Genomic DNA, 23,461 nt, shown 5'->3' on the forward strand with positions numbered 1-23,461 from the left:
CGGTCATCACTCTCCCTTTTCCTCTCCTCCCTCTCTCTACCCAGTCACTTTCTTGGCTGCTTTGTTTCCTCTTTACTCCCTTTGGCGGCCCGCTGCGCCACGGTGCCCGTCCGCCACTCTGTGTTAGCGGTGGGTCCAGTAAGGTGCTCTCGATTCTTCACCCACCCCCTCCCCCGATACAACCCCCAGCGATGCGTGGCGAACCCATGCGCACATGTGAGCGGCTCGCACTGCCGGTGGGTATCGTCACCACCACCCTTCTTCTCCTCTCCACCCTAGGCTCCATGGCGGCCGCTGGCCCTGTGACGACCAACCCGGTGCAGCCGCTGCTCGACATTCCATTCTTCGCCACCGGCACCGCCCTGAGTGGGGGCAGCAAGCTGTTCATCTCCTCCGATGCGACCTGCACGAAGAGCCTCACGACTACGTGCTCCGTGAAGAGCGAGGTAAGCGGCAGCAGCTTCGGCAATGGCACCTGCATCTTCACAGTGGGCAGTGCGGCGCTTGAAGTGAAGCTGACTTCCCCCCGGACCTCTGTGCCAGTGGCCTACTGGTGCGTCGGGAGCCCCGGCTCCGCAAAGGAGGTGGCCACGCTGCAGATGCACAAGATGGAGGTCACGCCCGAGTACGTCTTCAACAGCGAAGAATCTGTGCTCACCTTCGGCAGCGCAGTGCCGGTGGGGACAACGGTGGGGTTTTACGCTGACGACCTCTGCAGGTTCTTGCATGCAGGAGGCGGTCCCTTTATGATAGCCAAAGAGCGCACTGTGAAGTTGACGACGAAACTTTCCTCTTCTTCACTTTTTATCTGCGCCTCTACCTTCACTGTGAACGGATCCAGCACACGAGTCACCCTGGTCAATACAGTGCTGCTGGCAAACCCCTACACGGTGAATCCCGCCACGGGTGTGCGCCACCAAACCATAGCCGTCTCGAGTTCAACGCAGCCCTATGCGCAGTTCTACCTCTCCACCAGGGCACACTGCGCGGACCCCCGCCCAGTATTCCAAAGCTCTATTGCCGGCCAAATGATCATGAAAGTCGACGTACCCCGTGGTGAGTACCTCTTCTGCGGCTCACTCCTTGCGTCGGAGAATGGGGTGTATATCCCCGCCACCAATACGTTTACCGTCTTGGAGTACGATGTGGTGCCGCGCACGCTGTACATCGGCAAGGTGACCGATATGTCCTTTGCCCTCGACGCTGTCCCGGTGCAGACTGCGCTCGAAGCAGTCCTCTCCACGTCCGAGGACTGCACTGCCGCCAGTAGCTGGCAGAACACGTGGGGTAACCCAATGCAGTGGAGCGCGAAGCTGCTGGGTGTCCACTACGCCTGCGTGCGCAGAAAGGACAACACGGCCGCCGTCGGCTACGCGAGTGTCATCATCGCGACGGATCCGCCCACCACCATTTTTGCTCCCGCCACCCCGGTGCGCGGCGTGTCGCTGCGCGTCACACTCACGCACGTCAACGCGACTAAAGCCTTCTTTATAGTCGGTCTGTTCGCCTCGCCGGACTGCAAAACGCTGCTCGTGAGAGGCACCGCCAGCCCGGCCACTAGCGCCAGCGCCAGTCTTGCCGTGCCGCTCACCGCCCCAGACAGCCTGCACTACTGCGTGTCGAACCCGCTGAACAGCGATCCAGCCATGCAAGAAGAAGTCGTGCGCTACCACAAGCTGGAGACACTTGCGCCACAACCGTTCGCCCTGCAGTACGCGCCGCTGCGTCGTGGTGCGCGCCGGCGACCATCACGCTGGACAGCACGGTGCACCTCGCGAAGGGCACGACGGTGGCGCTGGTGCGCGCAGACGCCAGCAAACCGCCGTGCGAAGCCACCGACATGCCGATACTTGACGTCGCCGGCGCTGCGTTCGTGCTTGGCCCCATCACGTTCCCCGAGGCCGGCACTTGGGACGTGTGCGTACGCGAGCCCGGCGCAGACTACCTCGCCGTGCAACGTGTGACTGTGTACGGCAATGCGACCGTGACGCCGCGCGGCGTCCCCCCTTTTTCCTCAAATTTAAAAAGGGGGGGGGCGGGTTTAATATTTTTGGAGGACCCCCGTTTTTTTTAGCAAAACCTCCTTTTGGTCCCCCAACTTTGGGAACCTCCCAAAACCAGCAGCGACGGGGGAGGGCCCCGGGAAACAGGGGTTCTTGGGCCCCGTCAGACAACCGAAGAATTGTGGGCGAAGGAGAAGGTCGCCTCCGCGTCCATTGTGGAGCGGCGCCGCGTGGAGCAGGAGCTGGCGTCCCTGACTATCACCAAAGACATGAACAAGAGAGAGAAGAAGATAGAAGCCGCGCAGGCGGCCTTTCGGGCGGCGCAATCGGCAGAGAGAAAAGCCCGTGCAGCTGAGGAAAAGGCGGAGGCGGCACGTCTGAAGGCCGAAGCGGCGAACAAGGATGCCAAGACGGCGAAAGCGGGCTGCGAGAGGCGGAGCCTGTCGAGGACTCGCCCGACCAGCCCGAGTCCAGTCGGGGAGCTAGCGGGTCAGGAGTTCCAGCGCATGGAGGAGCTTCGGAGGCTAGGGATGCGGTAAAGACTGAGTGCGCTAACGATGTTGGCAAAGTTGTTGGTACTTTTGTTTGAACTTCAGGTAGCCGCCATTCGTGGCAGCGACGTGAGAGCAGACCCCTCATAAATATCTTCTCCACAACGTCAGTGCACCACCGGCCTCCTTTGCTGTTAGGCGGGCGCACTGAAGTCCCCAGAGTTGTCTGCGGCACAGCGGCTTTCGTCCCTAGACACCCCCTCCCCCCTCCCTTCCTTCTATTGCGTGCTCTAGCGCCGCTTTTTCGAGCAGAATGCCGTGGGATGCTCTCTTGCGTGGACGACAGCGAGACACATCACGTACGTTCATGGCTTACGTCATGGTCAGCGGCTGTGTTGCTTCATACTCGCGCCTTGCAGTAGTCGAGCTGATTGCTTCGCGCGCGCGTGTGTGTGGGAAGGTGTGTCCTGAGTTGGTGCGCTTCGTCCTTGTGTTCGTTCTTCTCTGTTGTCTTTGCTGAGTTGACTGACTGGCTGGTGGGCTCTCTTTCCGTTCGCTTCCTTGTGCGTCTTCTTGGGCTTTGTGCTCTTCCGCTCTTCGTCTTTTCGGTTTCGGTTCACTCTTGGCTGTTGCACGCCCCCTCCCCTCCAACTTCTCGTCTCTCGTTGCACTCCCTCCTCCCTTCGGCGGTGCTGTTGGGGTTCTGCCGTTCCTCTTGGCAACGGATGTGTGTGCATGCTGGTGTGTTTTGTGCTCGTCGCTTTCTTTCCTTTTTTGAGTTGTCGCGTCGCTTTGACACAGCCTCACCCATGCACGCACAGATGCGCAAGAGCGCTCGCTTTTTTCCTCTGGCTACTGCTGCGTTTGGCTCCTCTCTTTCCTCTCAGCCTATACATTATTTGTCGCCTCATCCACTACTATCGTGTATGTCGCTCTTCTCTTCGTGTCACCTGCGACACGTAACCGACCCACTGGACCTCTGTCGCTTCGCTCTCTCTCTTTCTCTCTTGTGTTCTGCGGTGCGCATATGTAATCCACCTGCTGATGCTGTGCGTGGGACGACACCAAGGCGAGAACGACGCGTTCGTGCCACCTCTTGCAGACGGGTGCTCGATCTCCTCCCATGTTCGACCCCTCTATCGAGTACTTTTCCTTCCGTCTCCTTCCGTCTCGCGTCGCGCGTTCGAGTCCCGTTCGCAGGCGCGGGTAGGAGAGAGGGAGGTGACCAATGCTACATTAGCCCACCAACCACCACCATTGGACGAGCAAACAAATTAAGCAAGTACGACGTGGACGCTGGCACTTGCCGGCCATCATCGCATCGCCTCTTGCCGCCCGTGCTGCGGGTGCCTTGTCTGCTGCTTGACATGTGTTGGTTTGTGTATGGCGCAGGTGTATCCCCTCCCCCCCCCCACGGGCCCTCTATTTCGTTTTTCTTTCCTCTTCTGTGTTTCCTTTTCCCCGTCTTCTTCCTTCGTCCACCTCTCTCTCTCACTTTCTCCCTATCGCGCGTCTCTCTCCTGTCGGCGTGCAAACTGCAGGCTGGTTTGCCTCGCCCTACCCTTTCTCAGCCTTTCGTTAGATGTGCTGCCTCTCCTTGTTGTTCTCCTCCTCACTTTCTATTCCTTTGCACGACAGACTCGCATACGCCCCCCCTCCTCCTGTCTTTCCTCTACTCCCTTTATCCCCTTCCTCTTTCGTTGTCCGTGGGCTACTCCACCCTCCCTCTTCTGCCGCCACGCCTTCTCGCTTTCATCTTTTATCGTTTTGTCGTTTCCGTCTTCCCATGCCACGGTGCATTTGTTGTGAGTGGCAGCCAGTGTAACGTTGCTTGCTTGTGCCTGTGTCACCATCCAGGGACGACGTCTCGAACGCCGTGCGTATCTCTGAGCATCACATGGCGTACAAGGCTGCCGAGAGAGGGGTACGGGGGGAGCTGGGGCAACACACAGCTGCCCTTTACCACCCCCCCCCCCCCAGCACAATCCCTCTCCTCATAGGTTACATCAGCACCGTACACAGCTGCTTACATGAGCTTTGTTACTCTCCCTTTGCTTCCCGCTTTCTTTCTCTCTCTTTCATACATTTTGGGGGGTATTTGGATGTCTGCATGTGTGTTTTTTCCCCACCCCTTCCTCTGTGTCCGAAGAGGTTGCTGCTGAGATGTCTCCGCGTGTGGAGGAGGCGGGCTGCGAGTGCGCTGGACGTCATGTTTGGTTATTGTTTCGCCCTTTGCTTCTTTCTCTCTCTTTGGTCGTTTTCTCTCATCCTCACACCCGCCCATTTTTTCTTCCTCCCTCTTTCCCTTTCCTTCGGCCAACTTGTCACGCGCACGCGCGCGCATGGGTGTGCAGGTGGCGTGCAGGGCCAGGCGTTGCGATCCTTCGGGGCGCCACTCATGTGCATTTCTATTCTCTTGTGTCAGCCTTTTCTTTTCAGTTTTTTTTTTTTTTGCTTCGCTGCTCGCCTTTTTCGCTAGTGGTGCATCTCCTGTCGGCTCACTCCTCCTCCCCAACCCCTCGCGGTTGGGCGGTCGGTACACAACGTGCGACGGTGTCTGCCGCTCTCTTCGCACGTGTGCCGGTCCATTTTCCTTTGCCCACTCTCTCTCTCACACTCGTGCTCAGTTTCTATTCGACATACAGCGCCAGTTATTCCCTTTCTCGCGCAACAGCGCCTCTCAGTCACTACCACTCACCCCCTCTGCTGTGTGCCTCTCTTCAATTGCGGCTGCTTGTTCGCATCGCTGTGTAGCTTCACCTACATATTCGACTCCTCCCAAGAGTAACGGTGCTTTGCATACTCCAACAAGACTCTGGTTGCGAGGGTGAGTTTGCATCTGCATTTGCCGCCTCGTTGATGCGAGTGTGAGTGGGAAGGTCGCGCAAGCACTGCAGGTGCTGGTTGAGGGGGGGGGGAGAAGGGTCATCCAGGAGGCTGGGGGAGACCGATGGAGGTGGAGCACATGCCGAGCAGCAACCCGATCGGCAGCTGAGGTAGAAGTGAACAGAAAGAAGATGGGGAGGATGGGATAAAGCGACCCGGGAGAGGATCGCTGTGTCGGCGCGCGACGATGTGCACGGCGGTGGTGCCTTCTGCTGTGAAGACTGGCGACGAGTGTTTGTCTTCCTACTCCTGTCCGTTTCCTCAGGACCTTATGAACTTTCACTCCACGGAGTGCAGCGTAGTACTGCGCCACAATCGCGGCCGGCAACCACAGAGAGAGAGAGACAAGCGCGTATGTATCCCCATGCACGCATGTGCTTTGCACCGATGCCTTATCGTCTACTGACGTGCCTCAACACCCATCAGCATGTATTTAGGGGTATTCTTTCGCTCTTTTTCTTGTGAGCGGTCAGTGATGCGAGGCTGTGGGGAGTTTCCTGTGGTTCTCTTGAGCGATTAAATCGATTGAGAGCTGCAACAAAATGAGGGAAAGCAAAATCGATATGGCCGCCAGCGAGTCCTCGAGCCAAGTCCTCGAGCACTCAGGACAGGGGGGGATGAGGCCACACAGTCGCTCACCCATCCAACCACTGCATTTTTGAACAGTCACGAGGGCGCGTGAGTCACACGTACACGCCTGGTGCTGCTAAAATTTAGCGGTCGGTGGCTGAGGCCATGCATGTCATAGGAGCTGTGGAGGAATGTGCAGGAGAGCTGATGTCTTCACCGAGATACTACACACATGTTGCCATCCCCTCTTCCGTAACTGCTCCCCTCTTCGCACCTCCCTTGCTCGCACCTGTGCACACTCCTCCTCTCTTCCCCTCGTGATACGCTACCTTCGCCTCAATTATGTTTGCCTGTCGACCGCTCGGCTACATCGCAACGCACACGGCGAAGGTGCATTGCTTGGCTTCTCCAAGCAAAAACAGCACACTTTGCATGCGTACGCACGGCGAGTTGCAGCGGCTGTAAGCAACACCGTACCTAGAGAGTAGAGCGAGGGGAAAAAGGACGGAGATCGCGATTGCGCGCGCTGAGCCCCGTCCCGCTCCTCTTTTCCCCTCGCCATCTGGGTGGCTGATACGAGGAGAAGTCGAGCAATCGTGCTCTGCACGCGCTGCACATAGTACAGCTCCGCAAGAAGAGAACCCCACGCACCCCTCCTGCCACTACCATCCTCGTCTCTTCACACACACGAGCAAGTCTCTTGAGGTGTTGATTGGTCGTGGGTCTCGTAGCGGTGCTGTAGTACCGCTCATCTCTTATTCGTGCAAGCAACACCACCAATACTTTACCCATAGACACCTCGTGAGGCTTGTTTTTCCACGAACCCGAATGTCCTACAGCGCGTATCAAGTGGCGGGCTTTGCCGACCCGCTCCGACCCACGCTGGAGATGTGCTTCCGCGGGCACCGTCAAGGTGTCTGCAGCGTCGACTTTCAACCAACGCTGTCGCCGTCTCCGCTTATTCCCAAGGTGGCGTCCGGCGGTGCCGATGGAGCGGTCATGTTGTGGAACGCAAAAGCCACCACTCGCACAATGCGATTCATGGGGCATCGTGGCCCAGTGCTCGCTGTTGCGTGCAGTCCGCGCGCGAACCTGCTGGCGAGCGGCGGCTATGACGGATACGTGCGGCTGTGGATTCCCAACACACGACGGACAACGGCGACGTACGGCCTCCACGCCGAGTCGTTAGACGACCGCAACTCATGTGGCTGGCGCGGTCATACCGGTGCTGCCCGCGTCGTCGTCTTCGCCCAGGATGGCTCGGATTACCTCTACACCGCAGGAAATGATAAGACGGTGAAGTGCTGGGACCTGAACTACGCCTCGAGCAGCCAGCACATTGGCGTCGGCCAAGGGAATAAGTTTGTCGGCAGCTTTGCTGCACCATCGTCGACGGGACAGCACGGCACTGGGCACATGAACTGGGTGCGCACCGTGGCTGTGCAGAGTGCCTACACATCGTCAAGCTTTTTTCACTACCTCGCCAGCGGTGGTGACGATCACGCGATTTGCGTCTGGGACACACGCACCCGCGCTCCGGTGCACATCCTGTTTGACTGCAGGGCCAGCGTGCATTCTCTGAGCTTTCATCCGGACGGCTATGTCCTGGCAAGTGGCGATGCAAGCGGCGCCATCAACATTTTTGACCTACGACGTGTCTCATCCATGCCGACCCCCTCCACCACCTGCGGTGGTTCGCCAGCGCCGCGGCGCTTCTCGACCCTCCTCCAGCACTACAGAGATGCCCACGCAGGCGGGGTACAGTGTGTCGACTTTGCCCCCAACGGCGGCTGGCTGCTCTCAGCCGGCAACGACAGCACTGCCAAGCTGTGGGACGTGAAGCAGGTGTACCTCTACTGCACCGTCCACGGCCACGAGGGACCCGTCAAGTCGTGCCGGTTCTCCGAAGACGGTCGCTGGTTCGCCACCGGCGGCGGCGCTGACAAGACCGTGCTTGTCTGGCGCAGCGGCTTGGCTGAAGCAGTGGCAGGGTGTGACTCTACTGCGGAGACCACACTCGCTATTGGAAAAGACGCAGCGCTGACCGCAGTAACTCCTTCACGCAAGGTGTGCTTTTCGGGAGATGTTCCTGCTCTACAGTTCTCCTCGTCGATGACGCAACTCTCTCGCAACGCGACCCAGCGATGCAAGCTGCAGGGCGACTCGCTCCCCAGGTGCAGTGGTGTGAGCAACTCTCCGAAGACGTCAGCATCTCAGTCGGGCGGCAGCGGTACCGCAGGCAGTTGCAGAGGAGGCAGCGGCTGCCCCAACCTGAACGTCGGAGCCGCTGCACCAGCAGCGAACGCCAGTGTCGCTGTCAAAGCTGCCACATCGCTGGGTCGGCCGCCTCTCCCTCTCTCCCTAATGAGGAAGGAGCAAGGTGCCTCGCCCCCCGAGCCCTTCTCACGTGATAATGCGCACTTTGCCGACGCAAAGGTGTCGGGCTGCAAAGGACTAAAAGAAAGTTCTGTCGTCGCTCATGATCGAAGTTTTGTGCGAAGCGACTATCCACAGGATTACCTTGTCGCGTCAGTCGCCGCCGCCAGCGGCGAAGTGGGCAATAACCACTCACTGCAGCAGCCTGACATAGAGCACGACACAACGAGCGGTGGCACTAACACTCTGCATCAACAAGAGGCGCCGCTGGACGGCATCAATAGCAGCGCTCAAAGCGCCGTTATTGCGGCAGAAGAGCGGGAGCAGGAAGTGTTGGTGGCACAGGAACGCGCCTACCAGCGACTGCAGGAAGAGCGCATCATCCAGCAGCGTCTCGCCAACCTGGAAGAGGCACTTGCGTCTCTGGCGACGTACATGCAGTCCCAACACCTGCGACAGGCGAAGGAAATACACGACACGCGGGTGAGGAGTAGGAGTCAGGCGGACAAGTATGACGCCGATCTGGCAGATCTGAAATGCTTGATTGCCCGGCTCGCTGTCCCTGCTGCCGACATGGTCTCTGCGAATGCCACAAGCCTGACGATGTCAAAAGGGGAGGGTGGGTCGTAGGGACCGGGTGCGGCTGCTCCCTCCTTTTCCACGATGAGGAACGGTCGACGTAGGGTTTTTGCATTGTCGGCTCTAGTATCGGTAGCTACGTCGCTTCGCTGCTGCAACGGCACCGCTTTGCTCGCTTCTTTTTTTTTTTGCGGAGCTTGACGTCTTCCTGAGGGGCCGGTCATGTGCGCAAGAGCTCTTAGACCAACCCCCTTATTCCTGCGTGCGCGGCCTTGGGCAAGTGAGTGACGTGTCCTCGTGCTCCCTCACTCCTCTTTCTTTTTCTCCTTGTCCTTACTCTTCGTCGTCGCCTCGGTGGGGTTAGGCGTGGACTCAGGGACCCGCCTTGCGTTTTTTCGTTAGCCATCATGTGTTTCCCGTCCCCCGAAGCTCTCATGCCCCCCCCCCCCCACCACCCTCCCTTCCCCCATTTTCTCTGGTGCTGCTCCACCATCATTGTGTGAGAAGAATGCCGGCGCTTCGTGCAGGTAAGAGGGACAAGGGAGCAAAGGCGGTGTGTCGATGCCATTTTCGCTCGTTGCGGCCGCATGTGGCCCCGCTTCACTCGCTGCCCCAATTCGGACGGTGGGGGCAGCCAGGGAGATGCGCATCGCAACAGAGGGGGGGGGAACTGCTAATGAGCTCTCACACTAGGCACCTGCGCACCTGGCCTGTTCCCGCCCGCCCCCCCTCCCTCCCTCCCTACTTCCGTTCGTCCCCAGCACAGACATACGCTCAGGGAAGCTCAAACAGGCATCCTGGCTTTGACGGCTTCATTTTCTCTTTCCTGTGCTCTCTCTCTCCTGTTCTCCTCCTCTTCCTCGGGCACACAGCGGCGAACATGTTCGAACTTGAAATGGTAGTGACCCACAACGGGGCCCTGATACCGGGATAGCCTCTTCAGGGATTTGGCCAGGTCGGACCTTAGCCGACTTCGCCACGCAACTGCACTTCATTAGGGTGCTGTGCGAGACGGGAGACAGAGACTTCCAGAAGGGGCTACAGTTAAGCAAGGACGCGGTTCTGCAGAAGGACTTCACCCAGTACTGTGGACCTCACAACGTCAAGTACGATGCGACAGCTGAAATGAAAAAATGTCCCCTGAGACGGAGGCTGCTCTGAAAGCGCTTTTCCATACCTGCGTGTCGACAATGCCGAAGGTGCCCCAGCGCGGCTGAGGACGGCTCTGGTGTTAGGGAATACTGGGTCGGCACTGGTAGGTCTCCAACGTCAGCACCAACAACGGGCGAGGCTTGATGCGGAGTGAGCTCAATGTCCGCGATGCCAAGTATCTTCACTGTCAACCCGTACGGCGGCACTGAGTGTCACCAGCATCCGCAGTTAGCCACCCCTGAGGCAGAATTCGACACTCCCCGGCACTCCACATAAGTGAAACGCGCAGAGAGAGCGAGATGACACTCATGCGCGCTTCCAGACACTGCGGTGCAGCAGGGACGCTGCTGCTTCAACTCGCATCGGCACCCAGGTTCGTCGTGGGTCTCGCTGCTCAATTTGACCAGGCAGCACACACTTCTGGCAGGCTTGTACGGTCGAAAAGATTGCACGGCGGAAGTCTGGATAGGGGGAGGGAAGCTCCCAACCTGTTGGTCAGCAGATGCTGCCCATCGGCACCTCTAATGACGGCGAACCGTTCGCGGCGGAGGGCAGCGCTCCTTCTCCACTGCCGCCTCTGCCGCCGGGTAGCAACAGCACACTCACTACACATGCCATCGAGCTAGCTCGACCTCTTTGGCAAAGGCACTCCTCCTTTCTCTGGCTGTGGAATCATCACCACACAGAGGACACAAATGCCCGCACGGCGTCCACGACCCTCATCGCGGGTAGAGTTGTCCCGTTGTGTTTGCACGACTGACTACCGCCGTTTTGACGCCGCTCTGCTCCTGTGGCCAATGCGGTGCCCACATAAGGACTGCGCACGGCGGTGAGCAGCTCAGTGTGGTATTCACAGCGCATCCACGACCCGCGAGAAGCCCTGGCAGAAGTCGCTGAACACACTCGCTTATCTTGAGGTAGTCCTTCGCGGCTCCACAACGGCTCTGCTCGACGCCCTCGCCTGATTCTTTACACGCCACCCGCACTACGCGCCGGGGAGCTGCGGTGTGGTGTGTGGACGAGTCCCAAGAAGAAAAAAAAGAAGGCGGCGCCGAGTGTTCAACACCCCGACTGCGGTACCGCAACCACATCCTCCTGATCCTGCAGCAGCAGAGTCCATGCAAGGCAGTGTGTTTGAGGGCATGCCGATCCGCACTGGCACGGACGGAGAAGACTGCGCTGTATGCTAGAAGTAGCGCAGGTGCGTGCAGCAGCGCATTTGTAATCCACCCCACGCGCTCTACCGTAGTTATGCCCAGTGGGAGGGTTGTACGCCTCACGACATGCTTGGAATGTCAGCTACCGATGCACCAGTCCACAGGTCAGCCATTGATGATATTTTCTTGGCTGTGCGCCGACGAGAGAAACGGCGCCAGCCTCCCGCCCTCACCCTGCCGCTGCGCCAGTGTCAGCCACTTATGCCTAGCAGGGCTGACAGTGGCGTTCAGGAGCAGCGGCGGAGTACCCGACAGCAGCATTGTTGATACACATCCAAGCATTGATAGGAGTGTCTGAGGACACGCTTACGACCCCCCCCCCCCCCTCCCTCGCCATAGGAGAAGTGGCGGGACTCATTATGGACTGGCAACTGGTGTCACACGCTCATGGCAGGCAGGGAGGTGAGGAGATGTACTGCTGTAACATCCTCGGTGCTCGCCGCCACTGGAGCCGCGCATCAACACTTTTCAATAGGCAATGGGACTCCTCTGCAAGCGACTGCACGGTGGAATACACGCAATACCGTCGCGAATGCCGTGGCGGAGATGAAGTCGCAGAGGGATGTGAGAGAGGCAAAAGAGAAGAACGGCCAGCCAGCGCGGAGATAGTTTGCTACCACCACTCGGATAGGTGAGGAGGGGGAGGGAGTTTGGGGAGGCAGGTAGTTGTATGGTGAGGTGAGGTGCGCCATGTGTGCGTGTCTTTTACCTGCCTGCCTCGCTCTTCCTTACTCGACCTCCTCCTCCTCCTCTTACCTGTGTGCGCGCAAGCGCGTGCCTCTTTGTCGCCAAAAGCGCCAAATTTATGAATCGATTCCCGAAACAGCCACCATGAGAGCGGGAGGGGGGGGGGAGAAGGCAGCATGAAGCCGCGCCGGCCACTTTCCTGTGTTCTAGCCCTCCACAACCCGGATTACATCTCATCCCTCGGACGGCGAAGACATGATGCTCTTCACCGACCCCCATCCACCACCACCACCAATGTGCCCCTCTTCCCTATGAAGTGCCTTCTCAGATGAGGTATAGTGCGAATGTGAGAGCGCTTGTCTGTGGCCGGATATACGCATGCCTTCTCTCCTCATTTAGCCCATTGCAACAGCCCTTGCGCTCCTTCACTTTCTCATCCTCCTGATTTGGTTGCTGCGGTTTCTTATCACATGCACACACACACACACACATACACATTTTTATATATACGCCAACACGGGACACGTCTGTTGGCTTCCACATTATGGCCGCACTCCTCTCCAACGCTCTCGAGCAGAACAACAGGGGTGGCAAGATCGCTTGCATCCGTCGATTGTTTCCATTTTTCTTCTTTTCATTGGCTTTGGCAGAGGTGCGCTTGTGTGTGCGTGTGTATGTGCGTCTGTCTCTCTCCGTGAGGTAAATCAAAACAAGGCGTGCCAGAGTCTGTACGAATCACGCCGTCTCCCGCTCCTCTCTCTTTTTCTTCGCTCACGGTTTTCTTTACTACCCCATTCGCATAACTTTTAGGGGTGTGGGCGAGCTTGTTGGTGTCATTCGCTCGGTCATTCACTACAGGGTTCTGCCCGTGTCATCCTCTCGGTTTTCTTCTTTGCGTCCCTTCGCTTCTTCAGGGGCCCTGACCTTACCCTCCTGCCCGCTCGACCTCGCTAGAGCTCTGGACTAGCCGTGATTTCCATGTCATTCGATGAGTTATTCCGCTCACCCGTCTTCTCACTTCTTCCTCTCTCGTCTATCCCCCTCAACTCACGTCTCGGCCAACTCCAGAGACTTAGAGTGACCTGCAAGTCACGCACGGCAAAGCAAGCGGAGCGAAGACCTCGCCTGTGAGCGCTACTCACGAAACCACTCGTGCGGAACCGTTCGAGGGGAGTGAATCAGACGCAAGCACATCCACAGGAGGTCGTAGAAACTGCAAGACGTCCAAAAGCCTCGCATTTTTTTTTTTGCCTTGACTCGTCACTTCTGACTTCGTCTTTCCGCCTGCCCCTCCACCCCTTTGGCGGTAAAACTGTGGTTTCTCTATTGGGTAAGGGAGGGAACGGTCTGTGTGACCGAGCACCATTTCTTCTCGTCTGTGTGTAAGTGCACGTGTCTCTCTCCCTTCATCTGCACCACTCTTCGCCTCGAGCTATTCGCCTGCTGTGTACGTTTTACCTTTGTTGTTGGCTGCGTCTCTTCTCTGCGGCTGCTGCTTTCGGCCGGGACCCCACGTTCTCCTCACCACTTCAGTGCCGTGGTGTTAAACTCCACATTCACGGCACTCTCTCCCAAGTTGTGTGCATAGAGGTGTCTTCCTTGGTGGTTTATAGTGACGCGTCGGGCCGTGCCGTGGCCTCGCATCGCAAGTGCTACCTTAGGTGCACCACTGGAGTCTTCCCGTGCGGGTGTGGGTGTGGATGTGCTTGTGTAGCGCGATCGACGCACCGACGCCATCCCCCTACATCCGTCATCCTCCTAATCAGGCAAAGAGGGTAGCTGCTCAAGGGCAGACTCGACGTGTGTAGGCTCGCACGCGGACTTACACCCACACACGTGAGTGACAAGCGAGCGGGGAGCGAAAGAGAGGTGCCGAGCTCGAGCCTGTCTGGCTGTTTCCTATCGTTAGCTGCTTTCTTCGCCCTCCCTCGCTCTTCGCTCACCCCCCCCCCCCATTCCTCCCTTTTCCTCACCCCATTGTCTCGTAGTAGTGCGTTGCACGCTCGCCTTTTTTTCCCCTTTTAGAGCCCAGTGTGTGTCTCAGTCTGTGTAGTTTATCTTCCCCCCCCCACCCCCACCCCTCACCTCTCTCTTGTTTCTGTAGTTGCCACTGGCACCTCCATTGTCCAGATAACCCAAGTCGGAATAGCAGCAGCAAGACACGGAAGAACGCGGCATCTCCCTCACTTCTTTGCTTTTCATCGCACACACGTTTTGTCTACCCGGGCCTTCACCCCCTCCCCCCAAAGTCCCCCAGGCATATTTGCCATCCAATGAGCTCGCTCAACAACAGTCGAGCGCAGTTCAGCAACAGCAGTCGGCAGCTGAACCCTCCTCATCCGACACTCACGCCAAATGTCAGGGCATCGATGGCTCGCCGTGCCGACCCACATGACGAAAGTGCGATGCCGCTGAATGGCACCATGCAGGGCTCCTACCCACGACAAACACTGCCGCCGCCCCTACCCCCGGTGCACCGCGGCTCGGCAGCCGCCACCGCAGCCGAGGACCCGGCCGCATTTTCTCCCCCGAGCGCCATGGCCCTCAGTGGCAGCACCCCCGCTCTACCGTCTCCAGCTCAAGCAAGTCGTATTTCGTCGGCGAAAGGCGGCCGGCAGCAGCAACCGGAGCTGCAGCCGGCGACGCCGATAGTGTCTGCTCGTAGCGCTACACCAGAACCACAGAACACGACCACAAACGCCGCTTCCAGACCACTGCGTCCTCCAACAATCCCTCAGAGCCGCAGCAGTGCCAGCACACCAGCACCACCCCAATCTCCGTCCCTCCCGTTGAGGGGCGTGGCAGCGGCAGCATCTCTGTCGCGAGGGGGGCCTGGCACCGTGCAATCCCGCAAGACCTCCTCTGCCGCGCGCAGCAGCAGCAGCCTCGGCGCCTCCACTCGCGCGAGCGAGCGGAGCGACAGGGTGGAGGAGCTGATGGAAATCCCCCTGGCTGGCACGCAGCCCATCGAAAAATTTTTCATAGAGTACAATAGCGCCGCGGCAGCGCACGACGACGATGGCCAGCCACGGAATGATAATGAAGTGCTGCTGGAGCAGTTTGCCGAATACACCAACGACGATTCCTTTTTTTCGTCGAGCGACACGGTCATCGAGTGCGACCCGCAGCGCTTGTGCAAGGACCCACTTCGTCACCGTGCAATCGTGTCGGTGCACAGCACGCTGCAGTTGCGTGCGCTCACCAACGGTCGGGTGCCGGAAGACACCGTGTGGAACAACGTCACCCGCACCTCGTGGCTGTATCAGATCCACAACCGTGCTATTGCGCTGCAGTACAGCTCTTTCTTTATCTTTCCTGCTCGCTGGACCCCGCGGGTGATGGTGTACAATGTCATGCATCACTGGCTGATGGAGGTATTCATCTTCCTCATGATCCTCGGCTACGCCATCTTCCAGGCGACGTGGGCCCGTTACCCCGTCCCACATGGAGGCATTCACAAGCCAGACTACATTCTCTGGGCTGACGTGTTTTACACATGCCTACTGGGCTTCGAGATCCTCGCGCGCCTTTTCGCAAGCGGCTGCGTTCTGCATAAGCGCGCTTTCTTCCGCTCCCCGTGGCGCTGGCTCGACATGGCTGTGCTCGTGCTGAGCATAATGGAGTGCACATGGTGGCAGGACCTTTGGAACTTCACGGCGTGGCGACTAATCCGCGCCATCAAGTGCCTCACATATGTGCCCGCCCCAGTGCGCATGAAGCTGCTCGCCAAGTCGCTCCTGCGCTCCACGAACCGGCTTATCTACGTGACCATTTTGCTCACGTACTTCATTTTCTTCTTTGGATTGCTGGGGCTGCAGCTGTTTGGTGGCACGCTGCACAGTCGCTGCGTGAACACGCTCACCGGCTCCGTGACGTCGCAGGTGTGCCGGACCGTGGCGACCGGGCGGTACTCGTTCTACTGGGGCCACCATTGTGGTGCGTTCTCTATCTGCCTTGCAGACGCCTTCCCAAATCCGCACTACAACTTCCGCAGCTTCGACGATATAGGGCACGCGATGCTGTCGGTGTTTCAGATCATGACGTTCCAGGGCTGGAGCAGGCTGCTGCAGGAGACGAACGACGCGGTGGCGGTGATGGCGTTTCTGTACTACTACTTCACCATTCTTATCTGCACGTGGATCGTGCCGTCCCTCTACGCCGGTGTCTTCCTCGAGAAGATCGAAAAGACCAGCCGACTGTTTGCCCTAAAGCAGCTGGACTTCTTCGATCGTATGTTGACAGAGCAGCGCCAACGCATGTCGACCATGGTGCGCCTGGGCGACTACGTCCAGCGCGACGAGAACGGCCTCGTGTCCTGCTACCCAGCCTACACGGCGCAGGAGAAGGACCGCAAACACCTGACCAACGACGACGACACGGCCAGAGGCAGCACAGGTGACCACCACAAATACGCGCACAGGAGAAAGAGCCACCGCCGTGCGATTCAGGCGATGAAGTGGACGGACGAGCAGCGCATTCAGCTGCAGCTGGCCCTCACACGTCAGCGCGACGTCGCCGAGGAGGCCGAACGCAAGCGCGGGCTACAGCAGGCTTCCCTCGGTGACCCTATTGTTGAAGATGATGGAGCCAGAATACAGCAAGGTGCGGGGAAGCAAGGCGCCTCTCTGGCCAGGGCAGCGCAGAGCGAGATATCCCCGCAGTCCTCCAAGGGCTGCAATGACTTTGCGCTCGGCGGTCGTGTTGGTGCCGTGCAGCATCACCCCGCTGTCTACGCCATTGGCAACTCCCACCAGTCTGACCTTCCCTTCGCGGTTCGGCAAGAGGTGCAAGCGGAGCAGCTGCGCTTTCTGGACCCGTACACCAACGGAGCGAGTACCGCGAAGAACGACATGTACAACTCCGCCACCGCTTTGCACACCCCCATGGAGAAGTCGCGCACCAGCATGCCCAGTGGTGGCGCGGAGAGAGCTGTCGTCTCGCACAGTCACTCCGCGAGCAATGCGCGGCCCTTACCCAGGGCACCATCGACGCAGTCGATGAGTGTCGTGGTGGCCCGCGAGACCGCCGGCGTGGTGCCGAACCGACGCGCGATGCCGGTGCATGGCTCGCTGTCACGTGCGTCCAGCATGCACAGTCGAAGCTCTCTAAGCCGCCTGCACGCCTCGATGACGCAGGTACCGGAGAAGGAACAGGTGGAGTACGTCATCAACGACCCCGAAGGCGGCGATTTTCACTACGCCAAGACGCTTGCGCAGAAGGTCAGCATCATTCGCAACATCGCCCACATGTTCACGGAAGGCTATCCTCGCATCATCTCGCAGTACCTCTGGGAGCACCGCATGATGCAGCACCGCTACGGGCTCGTGCCGCTGTCCTACACGAATAAGTACGAGGAAGAGGCTCTGCATCGGCTACGTCAACGGCGCGCACGGGAGCGCGCCGAGGAGCGGGAGGAGCTGCGCCGCAACGGCATGGGACACCTGATCGATGACGACGACGATGACGATGCACAGGTGGAAAAGCCGTGGATGCGCAAGGAGGGGCTGGTGGCGGGGAGCATGTCACTCATCCGCATGGCGCGCAACATCCGAGAGAACGCGCCGATCACCGTCTTCAACTACCTCATGTACTTTTTCATCATTGCCAACGCCGTCTTCAACGCGACGCGCTTCGACACGATGCCAGACTACTGGGAGACAGGCTTATTCGTTGCGGGCGTCTGTTTCTCGGTGCTGTTCATGCTGGAGCTGCTCATTCGCCTACTTGCCCTTGGCCCCGGTCCCTTCTTCACGGACGTGCTGATCCTGATCGAAACTACTTTTATGATCATCTCACTTTTTCAGCTTGGCTTCAGCAGGGCAAACACCGCGTCGCTGTTCAACTGGGTGCGTTTCCTGCGCCTTTTCCGCGTTATACCGTGCCGCCCGCTGCGCCGCGTCACGCGGGTGCTCATCCACGGCTTTCCCGACATGGTGTATGCCCTTCTCTTCTTCACGCTTTACATGCTAATGTGGCTGCTTCTGGGCATGAGCCTCTTCGGCAGTCGTCTAGGGCGGATCGACTACAACACGAGCGACTACACCACCCGCGCGACGTTTTTGACCTTCTCGCACGCCGCATACGCCGTGGCGCAGGCCTTCTCGGTGAACAGGGATGAGTGGCTCTTTCTCTCGTGGTCCGGTGCGCGGGTGCGTGGGGGCTACACAGTCCTCTACTTCATCGCTACCGTCGTCGTCGCCTTCATCTTCCGCTTTTTCTTTATTGCGGTCATGACGTACGCATGGCAGGCGCAGCAGGAGCAGGAGGACTACTGCTTCATGTCGGGCAGCAGTCACGGCCGTCGAGGATTCCGCAGTCGCTTCGCGCGGCTGCCCTTCTTCGACTTCACCGTATGGCGCTCCTTCAAGCACATTCACGGCGGATTTGACCGGCGTGACGTGGCGCCAGACGAGATCTACTTCGTGAATGAAGACATGGCACGCCAGCTGCGCCTTGTGGAAGCTAAGGACCGATACTACCGCGAGAACTATCGTCAGGAGAAAGGCGAGTGGGGCGACATGGACAAAGACAGCCACATGGATGGCTCGGACGTGTACGGTTCAGACGGTGCACTCGTCAACGGCCCGCGGTACGTCAACATTGGCGGTCGTCTGTACCGCCAGCCGAGCCTGCCAGCGACGGAGATGGGCTTCTCGGAGAAGGCAACACCGTCGGATCGTGGTCAACTTCGCTTTGCACGACGCTACCACGCCGTACCAGTAACCACTTATGCCTCCGCGCAGCAGTCGCAGCAGCCGGCGAGTGCGCACGACGCGTTGCCGGAGGGGGTGGAGGGAAGTCTACCCCCGTCGCGGCACAGCCGACGGAGCATGGTCAATCCGCTCTTGACCTTTCGCCACAGCCTCTCCCCAGCGTACCAATGCACGAGCATGAGCGCCCCCAGCGTGACTCGTGTGGCGGACTCCCTCGCAGAGGAGCGGACAAACAATGCGAACATTAGTCTGGTACCGCGGCTGACCAAGCTGGGCAATGCCCGCGCCATCGTTGCCGAAGCAGACGGGGAGACAACCGCCGGCTACAGCACCCCTGAAGACGTCATATCAGAGAGCGACTTCGAGCACCTACTCCTGCCCGGCCCCCGCCTACGCTACCAGAGCACCGTGGATGACGGACGTCGTGTATTCGAAACTTGTCTGGACTGCAACACGCACATGCAGATGCCGCTGCGTGCGCCGCCAGGTGTGGCGCAGCGCACGGCTGCGCAACTGCACGCTGAGCACTGCCACATGGCGGCAGTGCGTAGCTCGCAGCAGCTGGTGCTAAACGCCCTGATGGGGTACGCCAGGATGCAGGCCGAGCACGAGGTGACACCCACCAAGCAGATGGTGGAGGTGGTCCTGGGGCAGGCCTGGAGCTGCGGCATGCTGCTCTTCGACACGATTGAGAACCTGTCTTGCATGGACCTGCCAGAGAAGGAGCGAATGTGGGACCGCATGTTGGAGGCGCTCGAACTGCAACAGTGGCTGCTGGGACTGCACGTCGGTGAGGAGCAGGTCGGCCGCGCCACGCTGGCCTACATCCTGGCGCACCAGCAGCGACAGGAAGTGCAGGTGCAGGAGAAGAGCTATAAGAATAACTGGGCGGACCGCGCCTTCTTCCTGCTCTCGCCGTCGAACCCGGTGCGGCGGGCGGTGTCGGCTGTGGTTTGTTCGATTTGGTTTGAGATTGCCGTCCTGTGTGTCATCTATGCCGCCTCCGTCTGTTTGGCTTTCTATACGCCGAGCGATGGCAATCGCGACTTTGGCGGCAGCTACAACAGCGCCAAGTACAAGGCGCTGCACGTCCTCGACAACATCTTCTCTATCCTCTTCGTAGTGGAGATGGTGCTGAGGTGGATCAGCATGGGAGTCGTGCTGCCGGTCGGCCGCGCGTACTTCTGGCACCTGTGGAACATCTTCGACTTCTTCATTGTGATCATCTCTCTGGTGTCATGGGGCAGGTCGGACATCTTCTTACGGTACCTAAAGGTGATGCGGTGCTTCCGCATTTTGGGCCCGCTGCGGTACTGGAAGTGGGGCAGCAACAGCATGTCGTACGTGGCACGAACCATCTGGGACAGCATTCCAACCCTGGCGAATGTGTGCCTCTTGATGCTGATGAACTACATTGTGTGGGCCATCCTCTTTGTCTCCATCTTCATGAACAAGTTGAACTACTGCAGTAATACCACCATCGTGAGCGCCACACAGTGCGTCGAGGCGGGGTACACGTGGGCACCAACTCAGCGGAACTTCCGCAACTTCTACGAGAGCCTGCTAACCACCTTCGAAATCAGCACTGGAGCGGAGTGGCTAGATGTCATCTACAGCGCCGTCGACTCCCACTCCACGGTGCTGTCACCGGTGATGAACCGACACCAGTATCTTGGCCTGATCTTTATCGCCTACTACTATGTGTCGCACTTCATCTTGTTCACGCTGTTCATCTCGGCAGTGATGTACTGCTACATGCTTGCCAAGAGCGCCACGGTGGATGCGACAGGAACGACGATTGAACACCAGGTCTGGCTGCGCGTTCAGGGTATGATCTTGCGGCTGAAACCAAAGCCGCGGCTTCTGCCCTTGAGCAACCGAGTATCCCGCCTGGTGCATGCCTTGATTTTGAATCGCTGCTTCGAGGCGTTCATGGGGCTCATTCTTGTCTTCAACATGGTGACGATGTCGCTCGAGTGGTACCACATGAGCAACACGCAGAGAATCGCGCTCGACGTGTTTCAGTATATCTGGGTTGGCATCTTCACTGTTGAGGTCATTCTGCGTTTCACCGCGCACGGGCTGCGCCTCTTCACGCGCTGGGCCTACTGCTGGGATCTTCTGATCGTGATCCTCTCCTACATTCAAATCGGCCTCAATACCACGGTTACCAACCAGGTGCCGTTCAACGTGAATGTGCTGCGCCTGCTGCGAGTGGGACGTGTGCTGCACCTGATTCACCTCGTGCTGCCCTTTTCAACCCATCTCACTCTCTTCTACGAGGTGCTGAAGGCGTCGGTACCGGGGCTCATCAGCGTCACGTTCGTGTACATCATCGCCGTATACGTCTTTGCGATATTAGGCTTGCACTTCTTGGGCTACGTCGTACCCTTTGGCGGCTTTATCGATGATAAGTATAACAACTTTGCCAACTTTGCGAACGCGATCATCATGGTGTTCCGGCTATCCACCTTGCAAGACTGGGCAACGATGCTGCGAGGCAGCTTGGACCGCGGCCACTACTGCACCCGCCCCAGCAAGCGATGCGGACCAACGAACTGGGCACCGGTGTACTACATCCCCATCGTCATCTGCTTCTTCCTCCTCCTCAGCACCCTGTACATAGCAGTCGTGCTGGACAAGTACATCGCAGCAGTGCGCATGCTCTCTGCCGTCACTCGTCTCGACGACCTCCGCCGCTTTTGCCGCCTATGGTCGAAGAGAGATCCGAACGGCACCATGTGGCTGCCAAGCGCGCTGCTGCCGGAGCTATTGGAGGAGCTACGTCTGCCGCTGGGTGTCAGTGACCGCCGCAACCGCATCGAGGTACTGAGGCTGCTGCGGGAGTACAACATCCCCAGCCACAACGGCCGCGTTTACTACTACGAAGTACTGATGCCGCTGGCACGGCGCGTGATGGCCATCGCATTCCTGGATGCGGGTGACGCGCACACGGCCGGGAGCGAGGGTCCGAGAGGCATTGCCTGGCACCTGTGGGAGCGTTCGCTCGAAGCGCTGCCGGCCTCCTACAACAAGGTGCAGCCAAGCAGCGTTACCGTAGCTGAACAGTACGCAGTCACCCTCCTGCAGGCTGCTTTTCGCCGGGACCGCGCGATGCGCAACTACTTCATTGCAAAGTCCGAGCTGTGGCGCCGAGGCAGGGCGCTCTGCGTCGAACGGGGGCTGTCGTATGACAACTTCGGATTTGGGAAGACAGCGCTAGCCGGTCCAGACCCGCGCGAGGAGGGCATCCACCGCGGCTTCAACATTCCAAAGGATGCCACTCTCGCTAACTCATCCGGTGGCCGCGTGTACGCAGACCCCGTGGCGGCCCGCATCTCCGCGATGCGCGAGGCCATAGGCTCCCAGAAGCGCGCCACGGATGAGGAGCCTCCAACGTTGCTACCGGCGGTCTACCGTTCTGCAATTTACCCCGAAGAGCGGCGCTTTGGCCCTAACGCCCCTGGCGCTATCCGCCGCCATGAGCGCCGCGACGAGAAGCTGGGACGGAAGAGGGCGCAGGAGGCATACGAGAGACAGCTGTGCGAGCGCAGCATGGGGGGTAGTCCCGGACGCACGCTTGCCGAGTACAACGAGGATGACACCTTCACTGCAGACGACGTGGACGTGGGCGTCACGCTATCCAAGGGCACTATGGAGTCGCATCCCGCGCCCCGTGGAAGTCAATACAATCTAAATTCAAAGGACGTAAACTATCAGCCTCCTCTCGGCACAAGTCCGGAGGAGCTGCGGCAGGAAGAGGTGGTCCGTCGCCTCAACGCAGCCGCCACTGCCGCAACGGCTTCGGAGCGGCTCGGTGGCATCTCATCCCCCACCAATTCCACGCAGCAGTAAAGGGCGCCCCTCTTCTCCTTTGCTATCCTTCCCCGCCTATCCTTTCTAGTGCAGGGACTGCCATTGGCCAGAGTGCGCGCTTCTCTTTCTGGGCGTGCCGCTCGCTCCCAGGCGTGTCCACGAACGTGTATGGTGTTGTCTTTCCTCCTCCCTTGCGATTCTCTGCCGGTGCTTCTTCAGGCGCTGTCTGCACGCCGGCAATGTGCTGCGGAGAAGAAAGGGGAAACCGTTAATGGCTATGGCGCCTGTGTGTTTGGGCTAGGGTGGGTTGGTGGGGGTGGGGTGTCTGTGCACGCCTCTTTCGCTTTCTCTTTATGTTTTTATCTTTTTTTTTATTATTTGGCGGGGCGGGGTGGGGGGTGGGGGGGGAGGTGCTGTGAATGGTAGCGTTTGTTCCCTGTTTGCTCTTGTCGTTGTCGAGGTCGTGTCTTCCCCCCTCCTCCCTCCCCTCATATGGACGAGACGCGTACATCATTACTGCATGTAGATATACATGTATACGTCTGTGTGTGTGTGTGTACCTCACGCCAAGCCAAATTAGAAGTGTCACCCACTCTACAGAGCGATCGAGGGAGACGCATGGTTTGCGTTGTTTACTGTCTGGGCAAGCAGCAATGAAGGCGTATTGCGTCAGTGCCAGAGGGGGGCGGCTAAAAGGTGCCATATGCCGACCAAAATGCACTGAATGGCGTCCCTGTCGGGAAGGAGAGGAAATCTAGAGAGAATCTATGTTTGCCTGCGAGTTGCCGCCACTCACCTCGTTGACTGGTGGCGAGTAAATCGCGAAAAGTTCCAGGAAGCTCTTTGCCTGCCGCTTCGTACTCCCTGCACACGGGCTACGCACGCGAAGATATGCACCATATGCGATTGCCACGAATAGCACTGTCCCCTCCACCTCCCCCTCCTCTCTTCTCCATTGCCCTTCGTTCACC

General features: G+C 58.9%; 3 protein-coding genes across 3 annotated transcripts; all 3 read left to right on the forward strand.

Annotated features, from left to right (window-relative positions):
- Nucleotides 1-206: 206 nt before the first annotated feature.
- On the forward strand, nt 207-1,964 carry LBRM_20_0440 (hypothetical protein, unknown function; the record flags this gene model as incomplete). The annotated part of the gene is made up of 1 exon (XM_001564281.1): nt 207-1,964. The coding sequence occupies one exon, from the start codon at nt 207-209 to the stop codon at nt 1,962-1,964; it is 1,758 nt and encodes a 585-aa protein (XP_001564331.1).
- Nucleotides 1,965-6,778: 4,814 nt separating this feature from the next.
- Nucleotides 6,779-8,956, forward strand: LBRM_20_0450 (conserved hypothetical protein; the record flags this gene model as incomplete). The annotated part of the gene is made up of 1 exon (XM_001564282.2): nt 6,779-8,956. The coding sequence occupies one exon, from the start codon at nt 6,779-6,781 to the stop codon at nt 8,954-8,956; it is 2,178 nt and encodes a 725-aa protein (XP_001564332.1).
- A 5,278-nt stretch (nt 8,957-14,234) lies between these two features.
- Nucleotides 14,235-22,529, forward strand: LBRM_20_0460 (putative calcium channel protein; the record flags this gene model as incomplete). Its single annotated transcript, XM_001564283.2, has 1 exon — nt 14,235-22,529. One exon carries the CDS (start codon nt 14,235-14,237, stop codon nt 22,527-22,529), a length of 8,295 nt encoding a protein of 2,764 aa, XP_001564333.2.
- Nucleotides 22,530-23,461: the final 932 nt, after the last annotated feature.

The sequence above is a fragment of the Leishmania braziliensis genome (assembly GCF_000002845.2).
Source record: "Leishmania braziliensis MHOM/BR/75/M2904 contig, possible fusion of chromosomes 20 and 34".
In the NCBI taxonomy this organism is placed as follows: domain Eukaryota; phylum Euglenozoa; class Kinetoplastea; order Trypanosomatida; family Trypanosomatidae; genus Leishmania; species Leishmania braziliensis.